The sequence below is a fragment of the Sceloporus occidentalis genome, unplaced genomic scaffold (assembly GCF_023333645.1).
Source record: "Sceloporus occidentalis isolate IW3139 unplaced genomic scaffold, rSceOcc1.0.p SCAF_1, whole genome shotgun sequence".
Taxonomy (NCBI): domain Eukaryota; kingdom Metazoa; phylum Chordata; class Lepidosauria; order Squamata; family Phrynosomatidae; genus Sceloporus; species Sceloporus occidentalis.
The window spans coordinates 228,139,727-228,160,226 of record NW_028316981.1 but is presented as its reverse complement, the minus strand read 5'-3'; the positions used below and the strand labels follow the sequence as shown (position 1 = coordinate 228,160,226).

The 20,500-nt window shown below is 39.3% G+C and overlaps 1 protein-coding gene across 11 annotated transcripts in view; it reads right to left on the bottom strand.

The window, feature by feature from the left end:
• The window catches only part of NFIB (nuclear factor I B), a 328,904-nt gene that overhangs the window by 3,295 nt on the left and 305,109 nt on the right, over positions 1–20,500 (bottom strand). For 10 of the 11 annotated variants that reach the window (XM_089489504.1, XM_089489520.1, XM_089489583.1 and 7 more), the window contains one exon: positions 1–4,847. This exon is cut by the window's left edge and continues 3,295 nt beyond it. In XM_089489504.1, the coding sequence (XP_089345630.1) occupies positions 4,718–4,847 (130 nt within the window). In that variant the 3' untranslated portion in view covers positions 1–4,717. The remainder of the gene's footprint in view (positions 4,848–20,500) is intronic. The other variant, XM_089489556.1, reaches the window with a different exon arrangement.

Genomic DNA, 20,500 nt, shown 5'->3' with positions numbered 1-20,500 from the left:
AGTATATTTTTAAACTATTGCACTTTAAAGTCTGAACTCATCTTTGTTTCATCCTGTTTTACTGTCCCACGTTTAAGAAGCAGCCTGCTGAATAGCTACACAGTTGTAGTCCTCCAATCAGCTTTGACTATACAATCCATACCTGTTTGTTATTAAATAATTTGCTGAGAGAAGATTGTATTATCTCTTTTATTGGGCTACATCCTAAGGGAAGCTCAGTAAGATCTGCTTGAATATTTCAGTTATTTCCAGCAGCCATAATACAGTTAGTGAATTAATTCACTTACAATTGGGCTCAGAAAAAAAGAGCCAACATATAATTGGTTGCATTCCTAATTTAGTTAAATATAAACCTTACAAATTAAAAAAAAGTCTTCTTATATCTTTTAATTGCCATTAAGCCTTGCAGATGCAACTCTCTCAGAGAGTTCTATTGTAACCACAAAAATTCTACTGTTTTAACCACAAAATTGGAAGTCAGGATAGGGAAGCTCTAGAGAATGCAATGTTTCAGCAGCTGCTCCTCCCATGGTCGTCACTATTTTAAAGGAGATTCAAAAGGGAGAAAACAACAGTTAATACAGCATTCACCGTTAACGGTGATGCAAATGGAAAATCAGAGAAATGTAGGCTAAAAGTTAAAAGTTCAGACAGTGAGGCTCCCAAGTAAAGTGGGATTTCAGAGCTATCTTCATTATTATAACTAATATTTTTGAATGAAGGCTTTGGACATTGCTTATCAAGCTGCTTTTCAAATTCAGGGCCTTTTCAATACAGTGGGCCCTTGGTATCCCCCGGGGTTTGGTTCCAGGACCCCCCATGGATACCAAAATGTGTGGATACTCAAGTCCCACTCAATACAGTGGCACAGTCAACTGGTATCCCTTATATAAAATGGCAAAATCAAGGTTTGCTTATTGGAATTTATATTTTTTGGAATATTTTCAAGCTGTGGATGCTTGAATCTGTGGATAAAAAAAATCTGTGGATACTGAGGGCCAACTGTAGTTGTTTCTGGTTCAGTACTAGGAAGCTGCTGTGAAGAAGAAGAAAAGCAAACAGCTATGTTCAGTTCCAAACAAGGAAATAAGTGTTCAATGCACCTAAGATAGGGTGGGTAAATGCAGCAGATCCAAGAGTCAGCTTCTCCTCCACAACACTGCAGGGGCTACAGGGACTGTCAAAAACCAAAACTAAACTAAACAAATACCAGAAGTGGCTGGAAGTCTACTTCTGGTCTTGAAAAATTGGTACTGTTAACAGTGAAGTGGTCAGAAAAGGGCAGGTGAGGAGTCTGGAGAGATCAAGGGCACCAAAATTGGGAGGGGGCGCTCTTGGTCTATCCCTGGTTTCAAATACTTTTAGAATAACTTTTGAATCCCATTGTGGAAGAAAGGCGGGATATAAATCTCTGAAATAAAATAAAATAAATAAATTTTGTCTTAAAACATTTTTAAAGGAACTATTTGAAGGGGTTATTTCTCCATAACTTGATTATACTGTATAGAACTGCCTTTCAGTGTTTATCTGATGAAGTCCATGGCACATCAAGACTATGTTTCAGTACAAACTTCTTTCAGTGGCTACTCAAGTTACATTTTTTCTAAAGGTACAGATAAAAGACAAATTGCATAGTACCATGCCAACTGAGAAGAACATGCCCAGATGTGAGTACACATCTGTGGGTAAGGTAGCACTTTACCATCACACTGATCAGCCCTTTCTGCCGCTGCCCGGATGCTTGGTGTACTAAAGAACAGAAATACTGTTGTGATCTTTCTCCTTTGAATCTGAGAATTAAGGCCCAATCTTTTTTCCCCTTCTTATCACCACTTACATAGAATTTAAGGATCTGGCTACATGCTGCAATTAGTCACATGGAAATGGGACAGCTTTGCTTCACTCACATGAACTCTGAAGTGTTCCCTTCCCCAGCTTCCTACAGACAGAGACACCTGGAAATGACTGAAGCAAGGCTCACCCATTTTGTTCCTGTCAGTGCTAAGAACATAATGTGGTAAAGAGAGCTATATGTAGCAGATTAAAAGCAATAGGTCCTGCCATGGAGTAAGACTTTTAGCCTTGTTGTGGGCAGGGGTGGGGTATGGGAAAATCCCTGCATGATAGTGGTATCTCCTTTGCTGGAGATAACTTAAGCAGAGAGCCTGGACAACCTGTTGCCATCGTACAGCCTGCACTGAGCAGAAGGTTGGACTCCAAGATCCCTTCCAACTCTACAATTCTTAAAGAAGCAGAGCTGGCTGCTTTTCATGTGTGAGTAATTGTAATGTGTTACTCTGAGGCTCTGAGAACAAGAGCACTTCACAATCACATGGTACGGGTTTCCTTTCTTCCATCTGAGCTGAAATATAAAGTCTAGTGTGATAAGATGCCTTTGGAGGACCATTTGGGAGGGGCATATATTGTATTTGTGATTCTTAACTCCAATTTATGTTTTTTCTGCCACGATGAAGGGATGATGCATCTTTTAAAAGGCTCTTGCTCTCTGTGGGTCTTGATATCTCAAACTGAAAAAAGAATATATATTTTTCCTCAACTCAAGTCTGCCTCCAACAGAATCTATTTATTTATTTATTTACCATCATAATCATTATTACCACTATTATTTTAAAACCAGAAATGAGTTCAGCTTGCACCCCAGGTGGAAAGTTAAAAAGATACCTTTTTGAGATTTTTATCACAGTAGGCAGAAGAGTCGCTTTGCAGCCCTCACCTAGCCAATGGTGCACTGCTTCACAGCTACACTGTCAAGTGTTAAAAATCCTCCCCACCCTCCCCAGAATATATAGATATATGTATGTATAAAAAAAAAATCCCCTGTCCATCTCTTAGTACACAAAAGGACCTCATCACACTGCAAAAATAGCAGTACCCACTTTGGTCAATTAAAACAAACAAATGAACAAACAAAAAGCATACATTAATCTTTTGTCTTTTAAATCTGTGTACTTACCTATAATAACCAATACAGCTAAAAGCACTACCTACATAGGCAAAACTTGGTATTGCATAATTCGTATAAATTTGAATCCCCTCCCCCCAATATTAACTGGAAGATGAAAAACATGAAAGATTAATAGAAAAAACACCAAAATACTGAAAATATTGCTGGTCGATTACAATTTTTAAGCGGCAACTATACACAGCCATGATATGCTTTATAAATGTGAGATAACGTTATAACTGCTTAAAAAATCCATGATGTCACTTTTTTTCATTTTCCCATCTGGAGTACAAAATATTTTTGTCATAAAAATGGTAAAGATTTAAAATGATAATAAATGCAGCAAAACAAGTGTAGTGATGTCACTTTTTAGATTTCAAGGCAAGGCACGTTATGTGGACATTATAACTTCGTGCAAATTAGGATTACTGGATAGAGTAGGTTTAATTATTTGTTTTATAGAGACATAGAGGCAAAATGTATCTGCCCATGCACATTACTGTCAGTATGAGAAATCTGTCAAACAAGGCTAATTTCTGAGAGCACCATGCAAGTTTTCAGCACCCTGTCATTAGGCTTTTTTAAAGAGTGCATTTTCTAAAAAATATATTTGAATCCCCCCAACAACCCGGCATTCCCATTTGTAAACTGTAAGCTTTGCCCCAGTGACATGGATTTACCTCTCTCCGTCTCTGTGATGAAGATTTTATAGAACCTTTCCTATTCTCCATGGGTTCTTGATCCAACCAGTAACTTTAAATAAATAAGATACCTCAAAGGAGGCAGAAGCTAAATCAACATAAGTGCTGTGTTTCCATTAATTTCTTTTTCTCAAGTACATGATTTGTCTTGAATTAATTAATGCCTTTTAACGCCCCCCTTTCAAAACTGAGGGGAAAATAAATTTGCTTGAAATACTTTTTGAAATTCTTCTTGTTTTTTTAATCCCCTCAATTTAGAGTCCAAGGGCTAAAGGACTTATAATAATGATCCCCGTTAGATATAATTTTAAAATTGCACTTGCCTCTAAGTGTTTTCCTTAGTGGGGGAAATTATTTTTAGCATCTTTCTTTTTTTGTTTTTATTGTCATGAGAAGATAACACTTTTTTAAAACCCAAAGTGAGGCATTGATTCTATAAAATGCCTATTTAAGTGTCTTCCTGAAAATTTCAAATGGGGTAATACATTAGGAAAAGTTTGGGTTAAGGGCCAAAGTCAAATAAATTTGGGTTGATAACTAAAGGCTAAATGGTTTCTGGTTTTTTTTTTTCCTTTAAAAACATTTAGAAATCAGAGTGCTGAGAAAAGTTGGCTCATAGCCCTCATTCTCCTGCAGCTCTGTGGATGCCTCCTAGCCTTTGTTTTGAGAGCTAACTAGGAATAGTGATCCCATGCGTAAACAACAAGAATACTAAACCAATAAACTAGCTTATCATGCAAATATTAAGGCATCTAGAAAGTCAGTTAAAATATATTGTCAGAGACAGAACATCTATTTCCCAGTGGATTTCATAGAACAAAGGCTACTTAGGAGGAACATCTTTCTACTCATCACTGAAATATTTTCGACCCTTTTTTTAAAAAACAAAACAAAACACCATTACAGTTTCAACCTTAAGGGAATTAGTGATTGTAAGTGCTGCAATTGCTGGTCTATGTTTCTTCTTTCTTCAGGTTCTTTTTCTTCTGTGATTTTTTTTTTTGTCCCGTCTTCCTTTCTTTTCTAGTATTCTGTTCAGTTTTGATCTCCCTCAGTTGCTTGTTTCTGCTTGAAGGAAAGGCTCTCCAATTAGGTTCAAACCATAATTCTGGACATTTGTGGGCAGGATTGGTGTCCTGTTTGATACTTGAAAAGGAACCAAGCTAGCCCAGGTACCAGGACTGTTGAAGGAAAAGAAAAGAGGAAGGGATGGGAGAGGAGGGGAGGGAGGGAGGGAGGGAGGGAAGAAGACAGCAGAATAAATAGTTACAATATTGCAGCAGTAACAGCCTAAATAAGAATGAATATTTGAATAACAACCCAACTTCATATTGTATCATTCTAGTGTTCATTTCACAAACATACTTAAATATATAGATACAATTTGTGAGAAGTGTTAATAACTCTAACAGAGCAGTTCAAAACCTGTGCCAGCAAGGCTTTGGATGGAGCATGTACAGTGAGCCCTTGGTATCCCTCTGGGGTTTAGTTTGAGATCCTCCCGTGGATGCCAAAATCTGTGGATGCTCAAGTCTCATGGCATGGTAAAATTGAGTCCTATATATAAAATAGCAAAATCAAGGATTGTTTCAGGATTTCTTTTGGGGTGGGAGGTATTTTCAAGCTGCGGATGCTTGAATCCATGGATGTAGAATCCGTGGGTACAGAGGGCTAACTGTACTGCTTACCAAACCAGAGTAATCTTGTCAAATGGTTTATTCCCAACATGTAGAATATTAGGTCAACATAACAGACACAAGTATCAGTGTCAATCATTTACCTGTTGTATTTATGGCTAAAAGAAGACCCCCCAACCCAAGTACATATGGAAAAATTTGAATTTCCTTCAGTTGGCTGCTTTTTAGGAATCAAGCTCAAATTGCCAGTAACTTTCTAATAACTATGCTGAGTAAATAAAAACATTTTTATGAATAAAGAACAAACTAGTATTAAAATCAACATTCACATTTGTGAAGAGGTTTTGGTGAGGGAGTAATACTAAACAAAAATAAATTCTATTAAGTGACAGATAAGATTGTTGATACCGCATGGCTAACAAATTGAATTTAGACGTTTATCTAAGCCTCTCAGACCTCTTATCTTATGACTATTCTGAAAATGCTCCATGCAATACGTTTGTCAATATTATTTATGACTCCTCGGGGATGTATAAATCTTATATCATAACACTAAGCAGATCCCACTAGAATTTTATAAGCCTTTGACCAGAAGAATGTTGCTTAAACAGAGAGTTACACAACACTGGCCTTTCTGTTGGCATTAAGTGTGAATGTGTAGAGATTGTATGAGGACAGGACTGGAATCTTGAAGAAATGGTGCTTAAAATAGTACTAGTTGAAATATACAAATGTTTTCACTAGACAAAATAATAATTCTGTGTTAGAATCCTACAGCCAATAAACTGGTAGAATTAAAACTACTTTACCAAATCAGTCTTGTTTTATTTTGCTCAAGAACGCTATGCAATGTTACACTTGCAATAGAGATATCACCCAAAATGCTTCTTTCTGATAACTTATCCTCACTTCCATGTTTAGAATAGTTTACCATGTAGATTTCATTACTACCTTCCTGCCATCATTACGACCCTCCATGGCCTTGCCAGATATTGCTAGTGCAGGTAGGAACACATACAGCCTAAAGACAAGTTGCTTACCTGTATCTTCTAGGGGTTGTTTGTTTTGCTCACTGTAAGTGCGTAGTTCAAATAGAACTGCACAAAAACTACAAGGAATGAGGATGACTGTAACATGATGGCTGCATTCAGACAAATTTCAAACCAGGGCTTGCAGGACTGGAAGAAGCACCATACTTATGTGTTCCTCCTTCCTTTCCTTCTTCCCTTGCACATTTGGCTTAATGTATTACACTTTCTTGTCTGATCAAACCATAGTTTGCTGTTGCACCTCTTTAAATAAATCAGTATTTACTTGCAAATTAGATATAAAGCCAGGGTATGCAAACAACAAACCCCAAAATAAAGCATTAAGTTGTATGGCTAAAGTGAAAGAGTATATATACACAGGAATCATTTCTGATCCTTCAAACCATGATGTGTAAAAATAGTGCAAAATAACCAATATAAAACCATTCTAAAACACAACACCCATCACACTGCATTTGTAATATGGGAAGCTTTTTGCTTGGTATCTCATGGCAAGTGTAACATGCTACCTGACCCTAAATCATCATCATCATAAATTCTATCTATCTATCTATCTATCTATCTATCTATCTGGCACCATCATTGCACATGGTACTTTACAACAAAAAGATCAAGAAAAAGCAGTTCACTGTCCTCTCGTTGACAATTTAAAAAGACACGAGGTAGAAGGAAAGGGGATGGCTGTGGGGTAGCAGCTGATACTGCCTCTTTTTTTGTCCCTGGACAGTGGCAATTGGGATGGATGAAGGGCCCTTCACCTGCTTCTGGGCCTAGGTATGGCGCAACCATGCCTGTCTCTTCTTCTTTTTACCCCAGATAGGTGCTGCAACTACACGCAGCGGTAGTGATCCGGTCCCTGCAGGGAGCAAAAAGAAGCCACCCCAAGCAGCTCCCTGGAAGGGGCATCATTAGTGCCACGGCGTTATGACACCCCTTTCGCATTGTGGCGTTTGGGCACTGCAATGGAGGTGCACCATCTAGAAAGGCACATGCCAAAATGGCTCCCGGGTGGTGGCATAAGGGCTTGGAGCATGCAGACGCTCACCCCTCACACAGGCCAGCACAAAGTGCCAGTCTGTATAGCCCCTTTGTTTCTGAAATAGTTCTGGATGTGTGCAAGAGCACTTGTAGCAGGATGGGCAGGTTCTGAGGGATTGAGGGCCATTGCCCACTCCACTCTACCTTGGTAGGTCCCTGGCATTCCCTACCCTGGAGCACCTCCAAAATCATACACCCAAAGCCTCTTGGAGGTGGTATAATTGGCCAATTCAATGTAGATTCTCTCTTCTCCTTTACCTATCCAAAACTTTTTAGGCCAAGGTATTTTTTTTAGAAACACATTGTGATGGAGCATCTCTTCCAGTTTACAAAAATGCAATTGTCCATTTGTGGGATTAATTATTTCCTGGGGGTGATAAGGATCCTAGGCAGCCACATTGGATACCTGCATGCATTTGGCAGTATACACTGCCAACCCTTGGCTTATATGATAGTATGAGTCTGAGTGATCAGTAGGATATTCAGTGAAATGATTGCTTGAGGCTACAGCCCCGGGTACACATTTCTGAACAGGATTTGTAAATATTCATGTTAAAATTCATCTCAAATGAGGAAACTGCAGGCATCTTTGTCTCTGAAAAGTTCTGAAGAAATTATGAATAATAAACAGTTGACAATATAATGCTTACACTAATAAAACGATCAAGGTAATTCTGAAGCCATATTCAAGAAAGGAGAAAGCAATTAAAAGACTATGGAAAAGATAGGCAGACTGTTTCATACAAAGAAGTTTCAGTTGTACTTATGCTATATAATACACAATATCAGCATAAAAGTGTATCTTTTTATACGGGCACTGTTCAATCCCCTTTTGCATTTATGACTAACACAGATAACAACTGTAATTTCATTAATCATGTGTAGATTTTTATTGTGTGTAGGGGGAGGAATAATGGGATTGAAAGCAAACTGATTAGCTTGGGAAGTGCTGGACTGCTTACTTCAGGCCAGCCAAAGTCAAGAGTAAGGGCATAAGTAGTGTTCTAGATGTTTTATGTCTTGTGATATTAATGAGATCTTGTGAAACCACCTTATAATAATAATAATAATAATAATAATAATAATAATAATAATAATAATTTTTATTTCTATCTTCCCGCCTCTCCCAATGGATCGAAGCGGGATCACAACAAATGTGGTTGGACTGGTTGTCATGGAACAATCACTGCTTGAAAGAATTATATAGCATCATTACCAGACCCATTTTTGTGCATGTGACAGAAGCTACACTTCTTCCCTGCTTAGAATAATATTGCCAAGTAGTCACATGCATGAAAATAGGACTGGTAATGATGCTACATAATTACATAATTTCTGGTTGATTGTATGAGGAAAAAGAGCTGTTAGGGCAGCCATTTGTCATGCAGGATCTTTTCGAGAACATTCCTAGCTCTCTTTTAAAATATATTTACAAAAGTTTTCTTATCTTGAAAAAAGTTTATCTTGAAATAAAAAGAAGAGAAAAGTCTATATGCCACTTTGCAGTTATAACCCTGAGAAGTGTGTGTGTGTGTGTGTGTATGTGCATGTGGAGACCCTTTGCACAACTGTTGGGTAGTTTAGCTCTGCACTAATCTGACTGTTCTCCAATTAAAAGCTGTCCACTTACACATAGAACTAGTGCATCCAGCACCAAAACATTTATTATGGATCTGTACAAAGAACTGAAGTATTTCACTCATACAACCATCATAAATCTAATCTGGGTTGATGGCAATTAATAGCAACAAATGGCCCCATTTCTCTCCTCCTGAAAACAGCTAGTTTGAAAAAAAATGGTGATGTCATTGGGGTCATTAAATTTCTTCAGGAGGTTCCTTAAAGAAGTTCCTTAAGAGGTTCCTGGTTGCCACAATAGTGCAGTATGCGCACGCACACACGTGTGTGTGACAAGAATGACAAAGACTATTAGACACTGCTTCTTGTCCCTCAAATTTGGTGCTCATTGTTCTCTGCACGCATGTGATCAGAAACCTAATTCACTTACCTATCTATGTTTGGGGCCTGTAAACCCTATCAGTACCACTGGCTCCTACAGTCCCTATCAACTTTCCTTGTGATGATGTTTGTCCTTCCCTCCTGCTGCCACACCCAATGGCTCCAATAAAAAATAATCATCCTTTGTGTACAGGAAGTCATACAGCTCTGACACAAAATCTTTACGTCCTAGAGTTTCCTGGAAAAAGTATTCTCTCCCTCACTACAGCAAGACCTGAACTCTAGGTTACTCTTCAAAGTTGCTTGCTGTTAGCAAATACCAAATCTCACAAGATATGGATGTCTACCACAGATAAAAGAAATTGAATTTACATAAACATTTTCAAAAACGAGTTACAGTTTAACTTCCATCTCCCTTCCATCCATGGCAATAGCCTTATAGCCTAGCCCAAGCTCATTGAGACTGAGTAAACCCCTCTCCTTCCTCCTGTGTTTGGTCTAGGAATATACCCTAAGCAAAAAAAAAAAAAAAAAAAAAAGGAAAACTAATGCATAATGTCCTAATTAAAAATAATTGTGAAATCACGGCTGACATCCATAATTTTTTGTGGGTTTTTCAGGCTATGTGGCCATATTTTAGAAGAATTTATTCCTGACGTTTTGCCTGCATCTGTGGCTGGCATCTTCAGAGAATGCTGGTATGGAGGTGTGTGGGGTAAATATACTGTGTGACCCTTGGTTACGAGGAAGTGATTTATATGTTAATTTGTGTGTTGGTCTGTTTGTGAATGTCAAGGCCTCAGGGTGAGAGGATATGTAAGGAAGATTTGTGTCTATTTAATTAGTGATCCATTGTCTGCTGGGAAAGCCCCTGTTCCTGGGTGACATTCATTTGCATGTGCTGAGTCTTGATTTGGGTGTTTTTCAGGGCTAGTAGCTAAACTTTGTTTACTTTCAGGGTTTCGTCTTTCCTGTTCAAGTTGTCCAGGTGTTTGTGGATTTCAATGGCTTCCCTGTGCATTTTGACCTGATAGTTGTTGTCATGGTCCAGAATTTCAGTGTTTCAAACAGCATTTTATGGCCAAGTTGGTTTATAATGTATTCTACAGCAGATTTTTCTGGCTGGACCAGTCTGCAGTATCTCTCATGTTCCTTGATTTGCGTTTGAACACTGCGTTTGGTGGTCCCTATGTAGACTTGTTTACAGCTGCACAGTATGCAGTAAACTCCTGTGGCTGTGAGAAGGTCTCTCCTGTCTTTCACTGAGCACAGCATTTGCTAGATTTTTTTGGTCAGTCTGTAGATCATTTGGAAGTTGTGTTTCCTCATCAGTTTCCTTATTTTGTCTGTGACTCCTTTGATGTATGATAAAAATAACTTCCCTTTGGGTGGTTGTTTGTCTTTACTCCTGCGGGTTTTGCTGGGTCTGGCAACTCTTCTGATACCTGAGCTGGCGTAACCATTAGCCTGTAGAGCACAGTTTAGGTGTTTCAGTTCATCTTCCAGGACATGGGGTACACAGATCCTTTTTGCACAGTCTATCAGTGTTTTTATTGTGCTTCTTTCTTGTCCTGGATGGAGTTTTTGTGTAGGTACCTGTCTCTCTGCATAGGTTTTATGTATACCATGTGGCTCAATTGTTAGTTTGGTTTGCAGGTGATCAGGACATCCAAGAATGGCAATGTTCCATCCTTTTCTTTTTCCATCGTGAATTGGATGTTCGGGTGGATGTTGTTCAGATAGTTCAAAAACATGGTCAGATCTTTTCTGTGGTTCCAAATGGTGAAAGTGTCATCCACATATCAGAACCATGTTGTGGGCTTTTTTGGTGCTGTTTCCAGGGCTTGCTTTTCAAAGTGTTCCATGTAAACGTTTGCTATCATGGGCCTCAGAGGGCTTCCATGGCTACCCCATCTCTCTGCTCACAGAATCCAGCTTGTGGTGAGGCACCCTTCAAACCGGGCTGTGATATTTTCCAGAAAAAAATTGTTGGATGAGTGCCATAGTGTCCATTATGGGGACTTTGGTGAACAGGGAGACTACATCAAAGTTGATCAGTCTGTCTCCAGATTTGAATTCGAGGTTGTTGATTTTTTTTCTATGAAGTAGACTGAGTCCATGATGTAGTGGGGGGTTTGCCCTATATGGGTTTGTAATTGTGTGGCCAGAAACTTGTAAGTCATATGTGAGGGATCCAATGGCGATCACTATGGGCTGGAGTGGAATGGAATCCTTGTGGATCTTGGGAAATCCATACAGTCTTGGTGGGAGAACCTCAGATTTGCATAGACTTTGGAGTGTGGTTGGCTGAACCGAGTTCTTGATCAAAGTGTTCGTTTTCCTGATGATTTTGTTGGTCGCGTCTTGTTTCAGTTTTTTGTATATTGCAGGATCCAGAAGTTCCTTGATTTTTTGTTTTTACTGCTCTGTTCCCATGATTACTGTGGCATTGCCTTTATCTGCTGGGAGAATTACGATTTCTGGATCTGGATTGAGATCCTTGATAGCTTTTCTTTCTTTTTTGGTTATGTTGCTGGGTGGTGGTTTTGCCTTACGTAGAATCCTTGCTGTTTCTCCTCTTATCTCTTCAGCTTCCTCCTCTGGGAGATGGTGGAGGGCAGATTCAACCTGGGCATTGCTGTCTCCAACTGGAATTCTGATGGTAGAAACCACAAAATTACCTCCTTTGGACATAATGGATGTTTCTTCTTTTGAAAGTTGCCACTCTGTCAGATTGATGATAGTTCATAATGTGTCCAGCCAGGGTTTCCGTTGGTGTCTGTGGCATTTGATGAATTTTTATTTTTGTCTTTCCATGTGGTCTGCCATATCTTTTTCCATTTTTCTGAAGGTGAGGTTGTCAATTTTGTCTCACTATTGGGTGTTCATTTCTTGACTGATGCTGAGGTGGAGTGACAGCAGCTCCTTCTTTGCAGGTGGTGTGCATTCTCTCCTGTAACAGTGCATGTTCCATTCGGTTGTAGATAAGGTTGGTTTGTGGGGATTTTAAGGTCCTTTTTGCTGTGAGAAGGTATGGTTTCTGTGTCTCTGCAGTATAGTAGAAAGGTTAATGAACAGAGTAGATGTGCTCTCCTGGTTTGGAGTTATTCCAGTCTCCAGCTGTCTTGGAACAGTTTCCCCCAGAGAGATGTTCAATGTGAAGTTGAAGACTTTCACGGCTGACATCCATAGTGGTTTTTTTTTTTTGGGGGGGGGTGTTGGAAAAGTGGCTGTGTTCTAGAATAATTTATTCCTGACATTTCCCTTGCATCTGTGGCTGGAATCTTCAGAGAATGGAGGTGTGTGGGGTATATTTTTTCAGGACTGATTTGGCTACCAGTCCTGAAAAACACCAAAATCAAGACTCAGCACATGCAAATGAACATCATCCAGGGTCAGGGGGTTCCTAGCAGACAATGGATCACTAATTAAATAAACACAATTTCTCCTTGCATATCCTCCTACCCTGAAGCCCTACCATTCACCAACAGACCAAAACAATGATTAACATGTAAATCACTTTCTCTCAACCAAGGGTCACACACACACACACACATATACCACACACACACCTCCTCTGAAGATGCCAGCCACAGATGCAAGTGAAATGTCAGGAACACGGCCAGATAGCCCAAAAAACCCACAAAAAATGAAAAAAAATTGCCTTTCATGGCTTATTGATCCTGATGAGAATCGATGCCAGAGTGTTAAAGTGAATTTAAAATGGATATTTATATGACTAAGGGCTGACGCAGCTGGTTCAGAAGGAGCGGTATCTGGCCGGTCCTGCTCCCATCATGCTGGGACTGCAGTGACCAGGCAGCTCGCCCCCAATGTGGCCAACCACTGCTGTGGTCCCAAATGGCCCACCAGCAGGCATTGATTTAATCTGCTCCTGAAAAGTCCAGCTCTTGCTGCCTCAACGTGGCTTCACAGTAGATTCGGGGCACTTTGTGGGCATGTGTCATCTGAACATCATGCCCCCGAAGTGGCCAGAAGCCACTTTTATTGGCCTGTCTGTTTTGGGCCTAAGAGAGTCATATATTTTTGTCTGGAGACAAAAATAGCAAGGCTGCACATTTATTGCAGAGATATATTTTCCTATATATACACACTGCTCTCTTCAAAAACTGGAGAAAATTGCAATAGAGGAAAGTTATGGGACTTAGGTGGTGTCTGCACAGGCCAGGATAGTCGGGGAGAAGACATTGTTTCTTCTGCTACTTCTCTTCTCTCAGCCTGTCTGACGAAAGCATGACCCAGAGCTTCCCTAGGTCTGAAGAAGGTCTACAGAGTAGACTGAAGCTATGCAAAACATGTTGCATTTGCCACTCTCATGAACTTCAATACTTCCCCTGCCAATGGCATCAACAAAGTTAAACTAAACCTACTATGAAACAAGTATGAGAAATTCTGATATGAAGCCATTCTGATTATGTAATTTTTCTGTCTGAAAAAGTACCTGAAGATGCTGGGTTTTGGTCCATATAAGTAGTGGTACAACATGTAACATCAAAGGCAACTTTTACAGAAAACTTTGAACAGAACAGCAGCTAATGAATATATAAACTGTGAAACCAATTTATTTTTATTTATTTGCTTCCATGCAACCACAACAAAAGAGAAAGACACATGCCAAGGACCACCATGTGCAATAACCTAAATGTATGGATAAACCAGCCTTAAGCATTTGATTGTGTATATTCTAAAGTTCAAGAAATTTCCAGATGTATCCATTGCAGGTATATGGTGGCAGAAAATAATGAATTGACAGTGTGAACCTGAAAGTCTCCATGTTTTTCAAACACATGGCATCTGAGAACTTACAGCATGCTAGACTTAGCATTGTTTATATGTCAGACATTACAGATTTCTGTTCTCAGCACTGCAGGAATAGATAGTTCTCCCTTCGCAGTGATTTGCGCCTGACATATTATTGGGAATGTTTTATGGGAGCGGGTCTTTAATTTTGTTTTTTGCTATTTTCAGATTTGAGACAAAAAAATAACATCGCCATGATTTATTTAGAATGAGACAGGATTAAAACTGGAAAAACTAAACTTGTATATGTAATTTTACTATGGCACAGAAGAAGATAATTAATGGAATTTAAGTTTTCAGGGTGCATATTCTTGTTTCTCTTAATATAACCCTCACTGGCTCCTTCTCAATCCTTTCAAAATTATTTTTGAAAGAGGTAATAATCACACAAGCACTTGCTATTTCTCTTACTCTTATTTTCTGTAACTTTTATTACAAACTGCAGGGTAGACAATTACAGTTAAATACCCACTGAAGAGATTGTTCACATACAAGAAATAGTTTTATAATTGGCAAAGGTAGAATGTAAAATAAAATTAAGACTTGATATTCTGGATTCACCCAGAGGCTTCCAGTTGGCAGAATCTTTTTTTTTAAAAAAAGAAAGCTCCTCCTTCCATAAGAACACTGCCAAAATCTTCTGACAGGAAACAAAGGATTAATTTATATTACCTAGGTGAAACAAAGGAATGCTCAGAATGAGCAACTGGTTTACTGTGTACTGGGAACTTTTCTAATCGCGCTGGAGCCTGTAGTGCAACTCTCAAAATACAGCTGAAGGAGTTTTCTTGCTATCATTTTGTCTCTGGATCCCCCTATTTTTGTCATGTTGTAGTTTTTGCTGCTACTTCCATAAAGGTTAACTTAAAGCTCCAAACATAATCATGTGGAAAATGGACATTATTGATTCCTATGGTCCATTGTTTCCCCATTCTAAGTCCCTGAAGTTCAAGTTCAATCTGGAATTACATCATGTCTGGTTTCTCCTGGTTACCAGACGGCTTGAGACGTGACCACAGTTACAGAAAAAACAAACAGCCCTCTTCACGCTTCGGCTCCCCTATCGATTCAAACAAACTTTTTTCCTCCCTCTCAAGTATGCTTCAAGTATGGAGCATGGTTAATTTAGAGATTAAGTTCCAAATTAGATTATCTAATGGCATCTTAATGGATTGCTGACCCATTTCCTGTGGGATGGCAGCGTGCAAGTCTGGCTGGAATACAATTAATTTCTTAGGAAGTGTTCAGAAGATGTTTGCTTAGATGGAAAGGAAACACAATTCTCTGCACATCTTTCCCTGTTAGAGAGTTGGGTGAAAACTATAACAGAGATAGTGACAAACTGATAAAAGCCAGGAATCTTTCCAGTTTTCCCAACTTTTAATGCTGTATCAGTAATGTTTTCATGTCATTGTTCTTATTTGCACAGATTAAGTTTGTATTTTTCCCCCAAACAAATATAAAATGAAGAAAGCAAACATCTCTGGCTACTATTTCTTGTCCCAAGTGAACCCTAAAAACAAAACAACAACAAAACTTTTTAAAAGGTCAAACAAACCCACAGCTATGAAGTTACTGGTACTCATTTGGATCTTTGAAAGTTTCCATGCCTGTTAGGCTCTGAAATCTACAGGGCCGCTCTGACATTAAAAAGCAGTTCCCAAACCCCTTCCCCCACAAACCAAAGCTTATTCCATTTCACTGCCTTATCAACATTATCATCACAGCTCTTCGCGTGGGGCTGGGGGCAAAGAATGCTGCTTAAAAAGTTGAACATTTTGAACACCCCTACGGCTAAAGCTGAAAAGGAAATTCAGCACTCTGAGAATAAGGCTCTCCTCAGGAGCTCTAAGAACAAGCCAGCTGTTATACTGTACTTCTGTGTCAAGATAACAAAGAAAGCAGGAAATGCTAGTCTAATGCCTGGCCACTGCAAAAGTAATGTTAAATTGGCAGTTAACCCTTCAAAACAGCATTCAAAGGCTTTGCTTTTTAAAATATAAATTGCAATAGCCAACAATGACTATCTAGGCACGTGTTATAGTATTTGAAAGACTTGGCAGAAACCTCCCCAAACTTCACCACTAATAATAACCCAAACCTTTCAATGTTTGGTCTACTTGGGTGCTACACTAACAGCATCAAAGCTTGCTGAACAATCAAAATTCACAGGTGCTGGTCACTATTGGAGTCTTGGGTTGAAGCTATTACCTGCATGGTTCACATTATCTGAACCCGAACAAGGCCAAACAGGTCCTCTTGTAACTCAGTTTTGGTGTTTATTTTGGTCTGTTGGAAATTTGGCTTGTCAGTCACAAAAAACATTTGGCAGCTTGTAGTATTATAGCAATTCCCTGATTTCTCCCAGATGGAGACATTTTGTCCTGTTCTTAAGTGAAAGCAGCTTTGAGCAATGCCCTCAAAAAAGTGAGGCTTGCCTTATCTTATGTGTTTTGCTCTTCATTAAATATATGCTCTGCTAACACTGTTCAAAGCAACTTCCTCAAATATGCATGTTTATGGAAGGCCCACAGGGACAAAAACATGGTGAGATATGGCATCCCCCATTCCTCCTAAGAGGTTTTGGGAGGCATTGGGGAGGGAGGTTACATTTAAGGGCTGTTGTCTTCCAAAGCCTCCAAATTTTGACAGTTGTCTCTCCTTGATGTAGAATTATGAGTCTCAGAAGTAGCCAACGTAACTATTATACGTCAGAACAAATACTGCTTCCCAAGCATCTCTTGAACATTTTTAAAAATTATGATCAATGAGTTTTCTCAAGTGAGAGATAGCACCTTCTGACCAAAGAGTGAACTGATATGCCAGGATTTTGCACGCTTTGAACTTCTTGGGAAGAACAGTTCCAATCACCTCTGTAGTCAATGTGAAAAGAAAAGGAGACTATATGTTTTTTTACCACTAGGTATGCTTACATACTGGGTGGGTATGAGCTTAATTTATTAGCCTTCCTCATGTAATTCAAATCTAAATGCATGCAAAATATACATCTTAGGTAATCTGGGCATTTTTTGCTATTTTTAAGTTGAGAGTGGTCAATAAAGACTGCTTAGTTTCTCTGTTTTCAACAAATGAAGGAGCTCATGTGCTTCGTCCAGGATGAAAAACATTCTGAATTTAGACAGAAATAGAGTCAATATTTGTTTTTTTCAAATTGGATTTTCTAAGAGTTATTTCCAGGTAAAACCTAAAATCATCACATAATTTGCTAGATTACAATGAATGCAGACCCTCCTCCCTATTTTATATCAAGCCATCTTGAAGAGACACATGACCTAAAATCCATCTGGTCTACAAGTTCCATCTACAAACTCATACAGATGGGATGATACTTTTGCTGGCAATCCTTGGGAAGAAGAGGAAATCTGTTGCTCCTGACCTAGCCCAGAAAATGACTTTGAGTTTTTGTCTAAGATAATAATAATAATAATAATAATAATAATAATACTTTTTATTCATATTTCCTGCCTCTCCCTGGGGATCATGCAGTTAGTTCATGGCATAGGCAAGATATAAATCAAGATCAGTGGCTCTGTGACAATTAAACTTGATGTGGACTTCTTGTTTCTTTCTTGAGGGTTTCTTTGGGTTCTCCCATATCCCTACTCAACAGCTTTTTCAGACACTACAATCAAACACAGAAGAGCACAGAATCAGAGTTGGAAGAGACCATAAGGGCCATCTAGTCCAACCCCTTGACATACAGTCAAAGCACCCCCCGACAGATGGCCATCTTTAAAGACCTCCAAAGAAAGACACTTCATCATACTCCAATGGAGTGTGTTCCACTGCCAACAGCTCTTAATGTCAGGAAGTTCTTCCTAATATTAAGGTGGAATCTCTTTTCCTGTAGTGTGAATCAATTACTCTGGGACCTGTTCTCTGGAGCTGCAGAAAACAGGCTTGCCCCATTCTCAATATGACATCCTTTTAATTATTTAAACAGGGCTATCCTATCATCTCTTAGCCTTTTCTTCTTCATATCAAGCTCCCTAAATCTGTCCTCATAGGGCATAGTTTCCAGACATTTCACCATTTCGGTTGCCTTCCTATGGACATGCCCCAGCTTGTCGACATCCTTTTTTAATTGTGGTGCCCACAACTGGACACAGCAGGAGGGAAGAGGAGAGGTATTGTTTAATGCAGCCTGTATCCCCAAAGTTTATTTCCCACACACTGAGGAAATGATATGGCAGAGATGGGCAAACTTTAGCCCATGAGTCACATGTGCTCCCAAAGGTCATGTATGAGCCCCCCAAATTTCTTAATGTAACTTTTAAAAGAAAAAAACAGTTAAGGCTAAAGTGCCCCCACACCCTCTAGTCAAGAAATCTTATAATGTGCTTTATTTAGAAAGAATTCCTACTCTATAAATCAATTGCAATTATCATGACAAATCATGTAGATCCTACCCAAATCTCTCTTGAATACTGGTGACAGTTCCATACATGGTGTAAGAAAAACTATCCCTTAGATAGAGTAAATCCCTTCAATTTTGTTATAATTCAGTGTTAACAGATATGCATCTATATTTATATTGACTATATGTAGGTGACTGTCTGTTATAAAAAGGAATGTTTGTGGAAGAGAAGGACTTTTACAGGGGATTGGACTGGATGGCCCTTGTGGTGTCTTCCAACTCTAAGATTCTATAATTCTATGTACATCTTGTGTAAATTTCCTCTGGCATTTTCCAACGGAGAGCAGACATGCAAAATGCTGCAACTGGGAGCAGAGAAAGAGTAGGAGGTGCTTAGTCTTCCTCAGCTCACACTTTTTTTCTGTTCAAAATCACCCTTCACAACTTCCTGCCTATATGTTTTCCTTCAAAGGGAAAAAAGAAATTTTGGAAATGTGGATATCTGGGCCCTTGGTACCTGCAAGAGTTTGGTTCCAGAACCCCCTGCAGATAACTAAAACCATGGGTGCTCAAGTCAGTATTTAGCATTGAAAATTACCTCAGCTACAAGGTCCAGGCACCAAGAAGGCATTCTTCCTGCACTGTTTCCCACCTTCCCATCACAAAGGCTCTACCAGAATTTAACTGCTTTCCTGACTTTGTTTCCCACCTTCTCAGCCTTCCCACTACAAAGCCTCTGCCAAATTTAAAGCCCTTTGCCACCAATCCACCTCAGGGAGGGCAGCAGAAGGAGTGGGACAAGGAGATGTGTCAGCGGGAAAGGGGCTTAAATTCTGGCAGAGGCTTCCTTTTGAGACAATGGGAAACAGAGTAGGCAGGGGTTTACATTTTACAGTCATAGAATTGCAGAGTTGGAAGAGACTACAAGGGCCATCCAATCCAACCCCTTGCCATGCAGGAAATCTCAATCAAAGCATCCCCGACAGATGGCCATCCAGCCTCTGCTTAAAGACTTCGAAAGAAGGAGACTCCACCAGCAGCTTTGTGATGTAAAGGTGGGAAGGAGTCAAGAAGAGGGTTAAGTTCTGGCCGTGGCTATGTGATGGGATTGATTTCCATGGGCGAGGGAGACATGAGTTTGCCTGGGTCTTGCTGTAGCAGTCTCTGCTAGTACCCTGGGGTCACTTGTCAGTCTGGTTATCATTAAAATAAAATTAAATGATCCTTTACTTCAATCTGCAGTTGCTCAAATCCACAGGTATCAAACTCATGGATACCAAGGGCCCACTGTATATTTTTCACATCCGATTTTGACCAATCTCCACTCCATCATTAAGAGCCCAAAATGAGTTTCCTCTCTCACATTCATACTCAAGCTTGCAGTCTTCTATATTTTTTGTTGAGGAAAAAAAACCTCAGCAAACTTATAAATGACTACACTTGTCCCTCCATATTCGCTAGGGTTAGGGGCACAAGACCCCCGTGAATATGGAAAAACAACAAATAATAAAAACACCATGTTTTGACCTGAGAAGACACCTCTCTAGGAATCTCTAGGTCCTCCAGCACAACTCTGTGGTCAATGTCCACCAGACACTGACTACAGAACTGCCCTGGAGGAGCTACAAATGCCTAGTAGAGCATCCTCTCCAGGAATCTCTAGGTCTTTCAGTGCTAGAGTTGTACTGGAGGACCTCAAGATTCCAAGAGAGAACATATTAATCAAATCCGTGAATAATCAAATCGGCAAATATCAAAGTCGCAAATATGGAGGGATGAGTATATTTCTAATGTACAATCTGGCTTGTGCAACTTATAAATATTTAAAGGAACCTATGATTACATTAAACCTACATAGCTCATGGATGACAGGAGTTCAATATTATTTTTAATTATTAATACATGAAATTAGTTCATTTGTAGAATAAACACTATGTAGTCATAGACAGTTT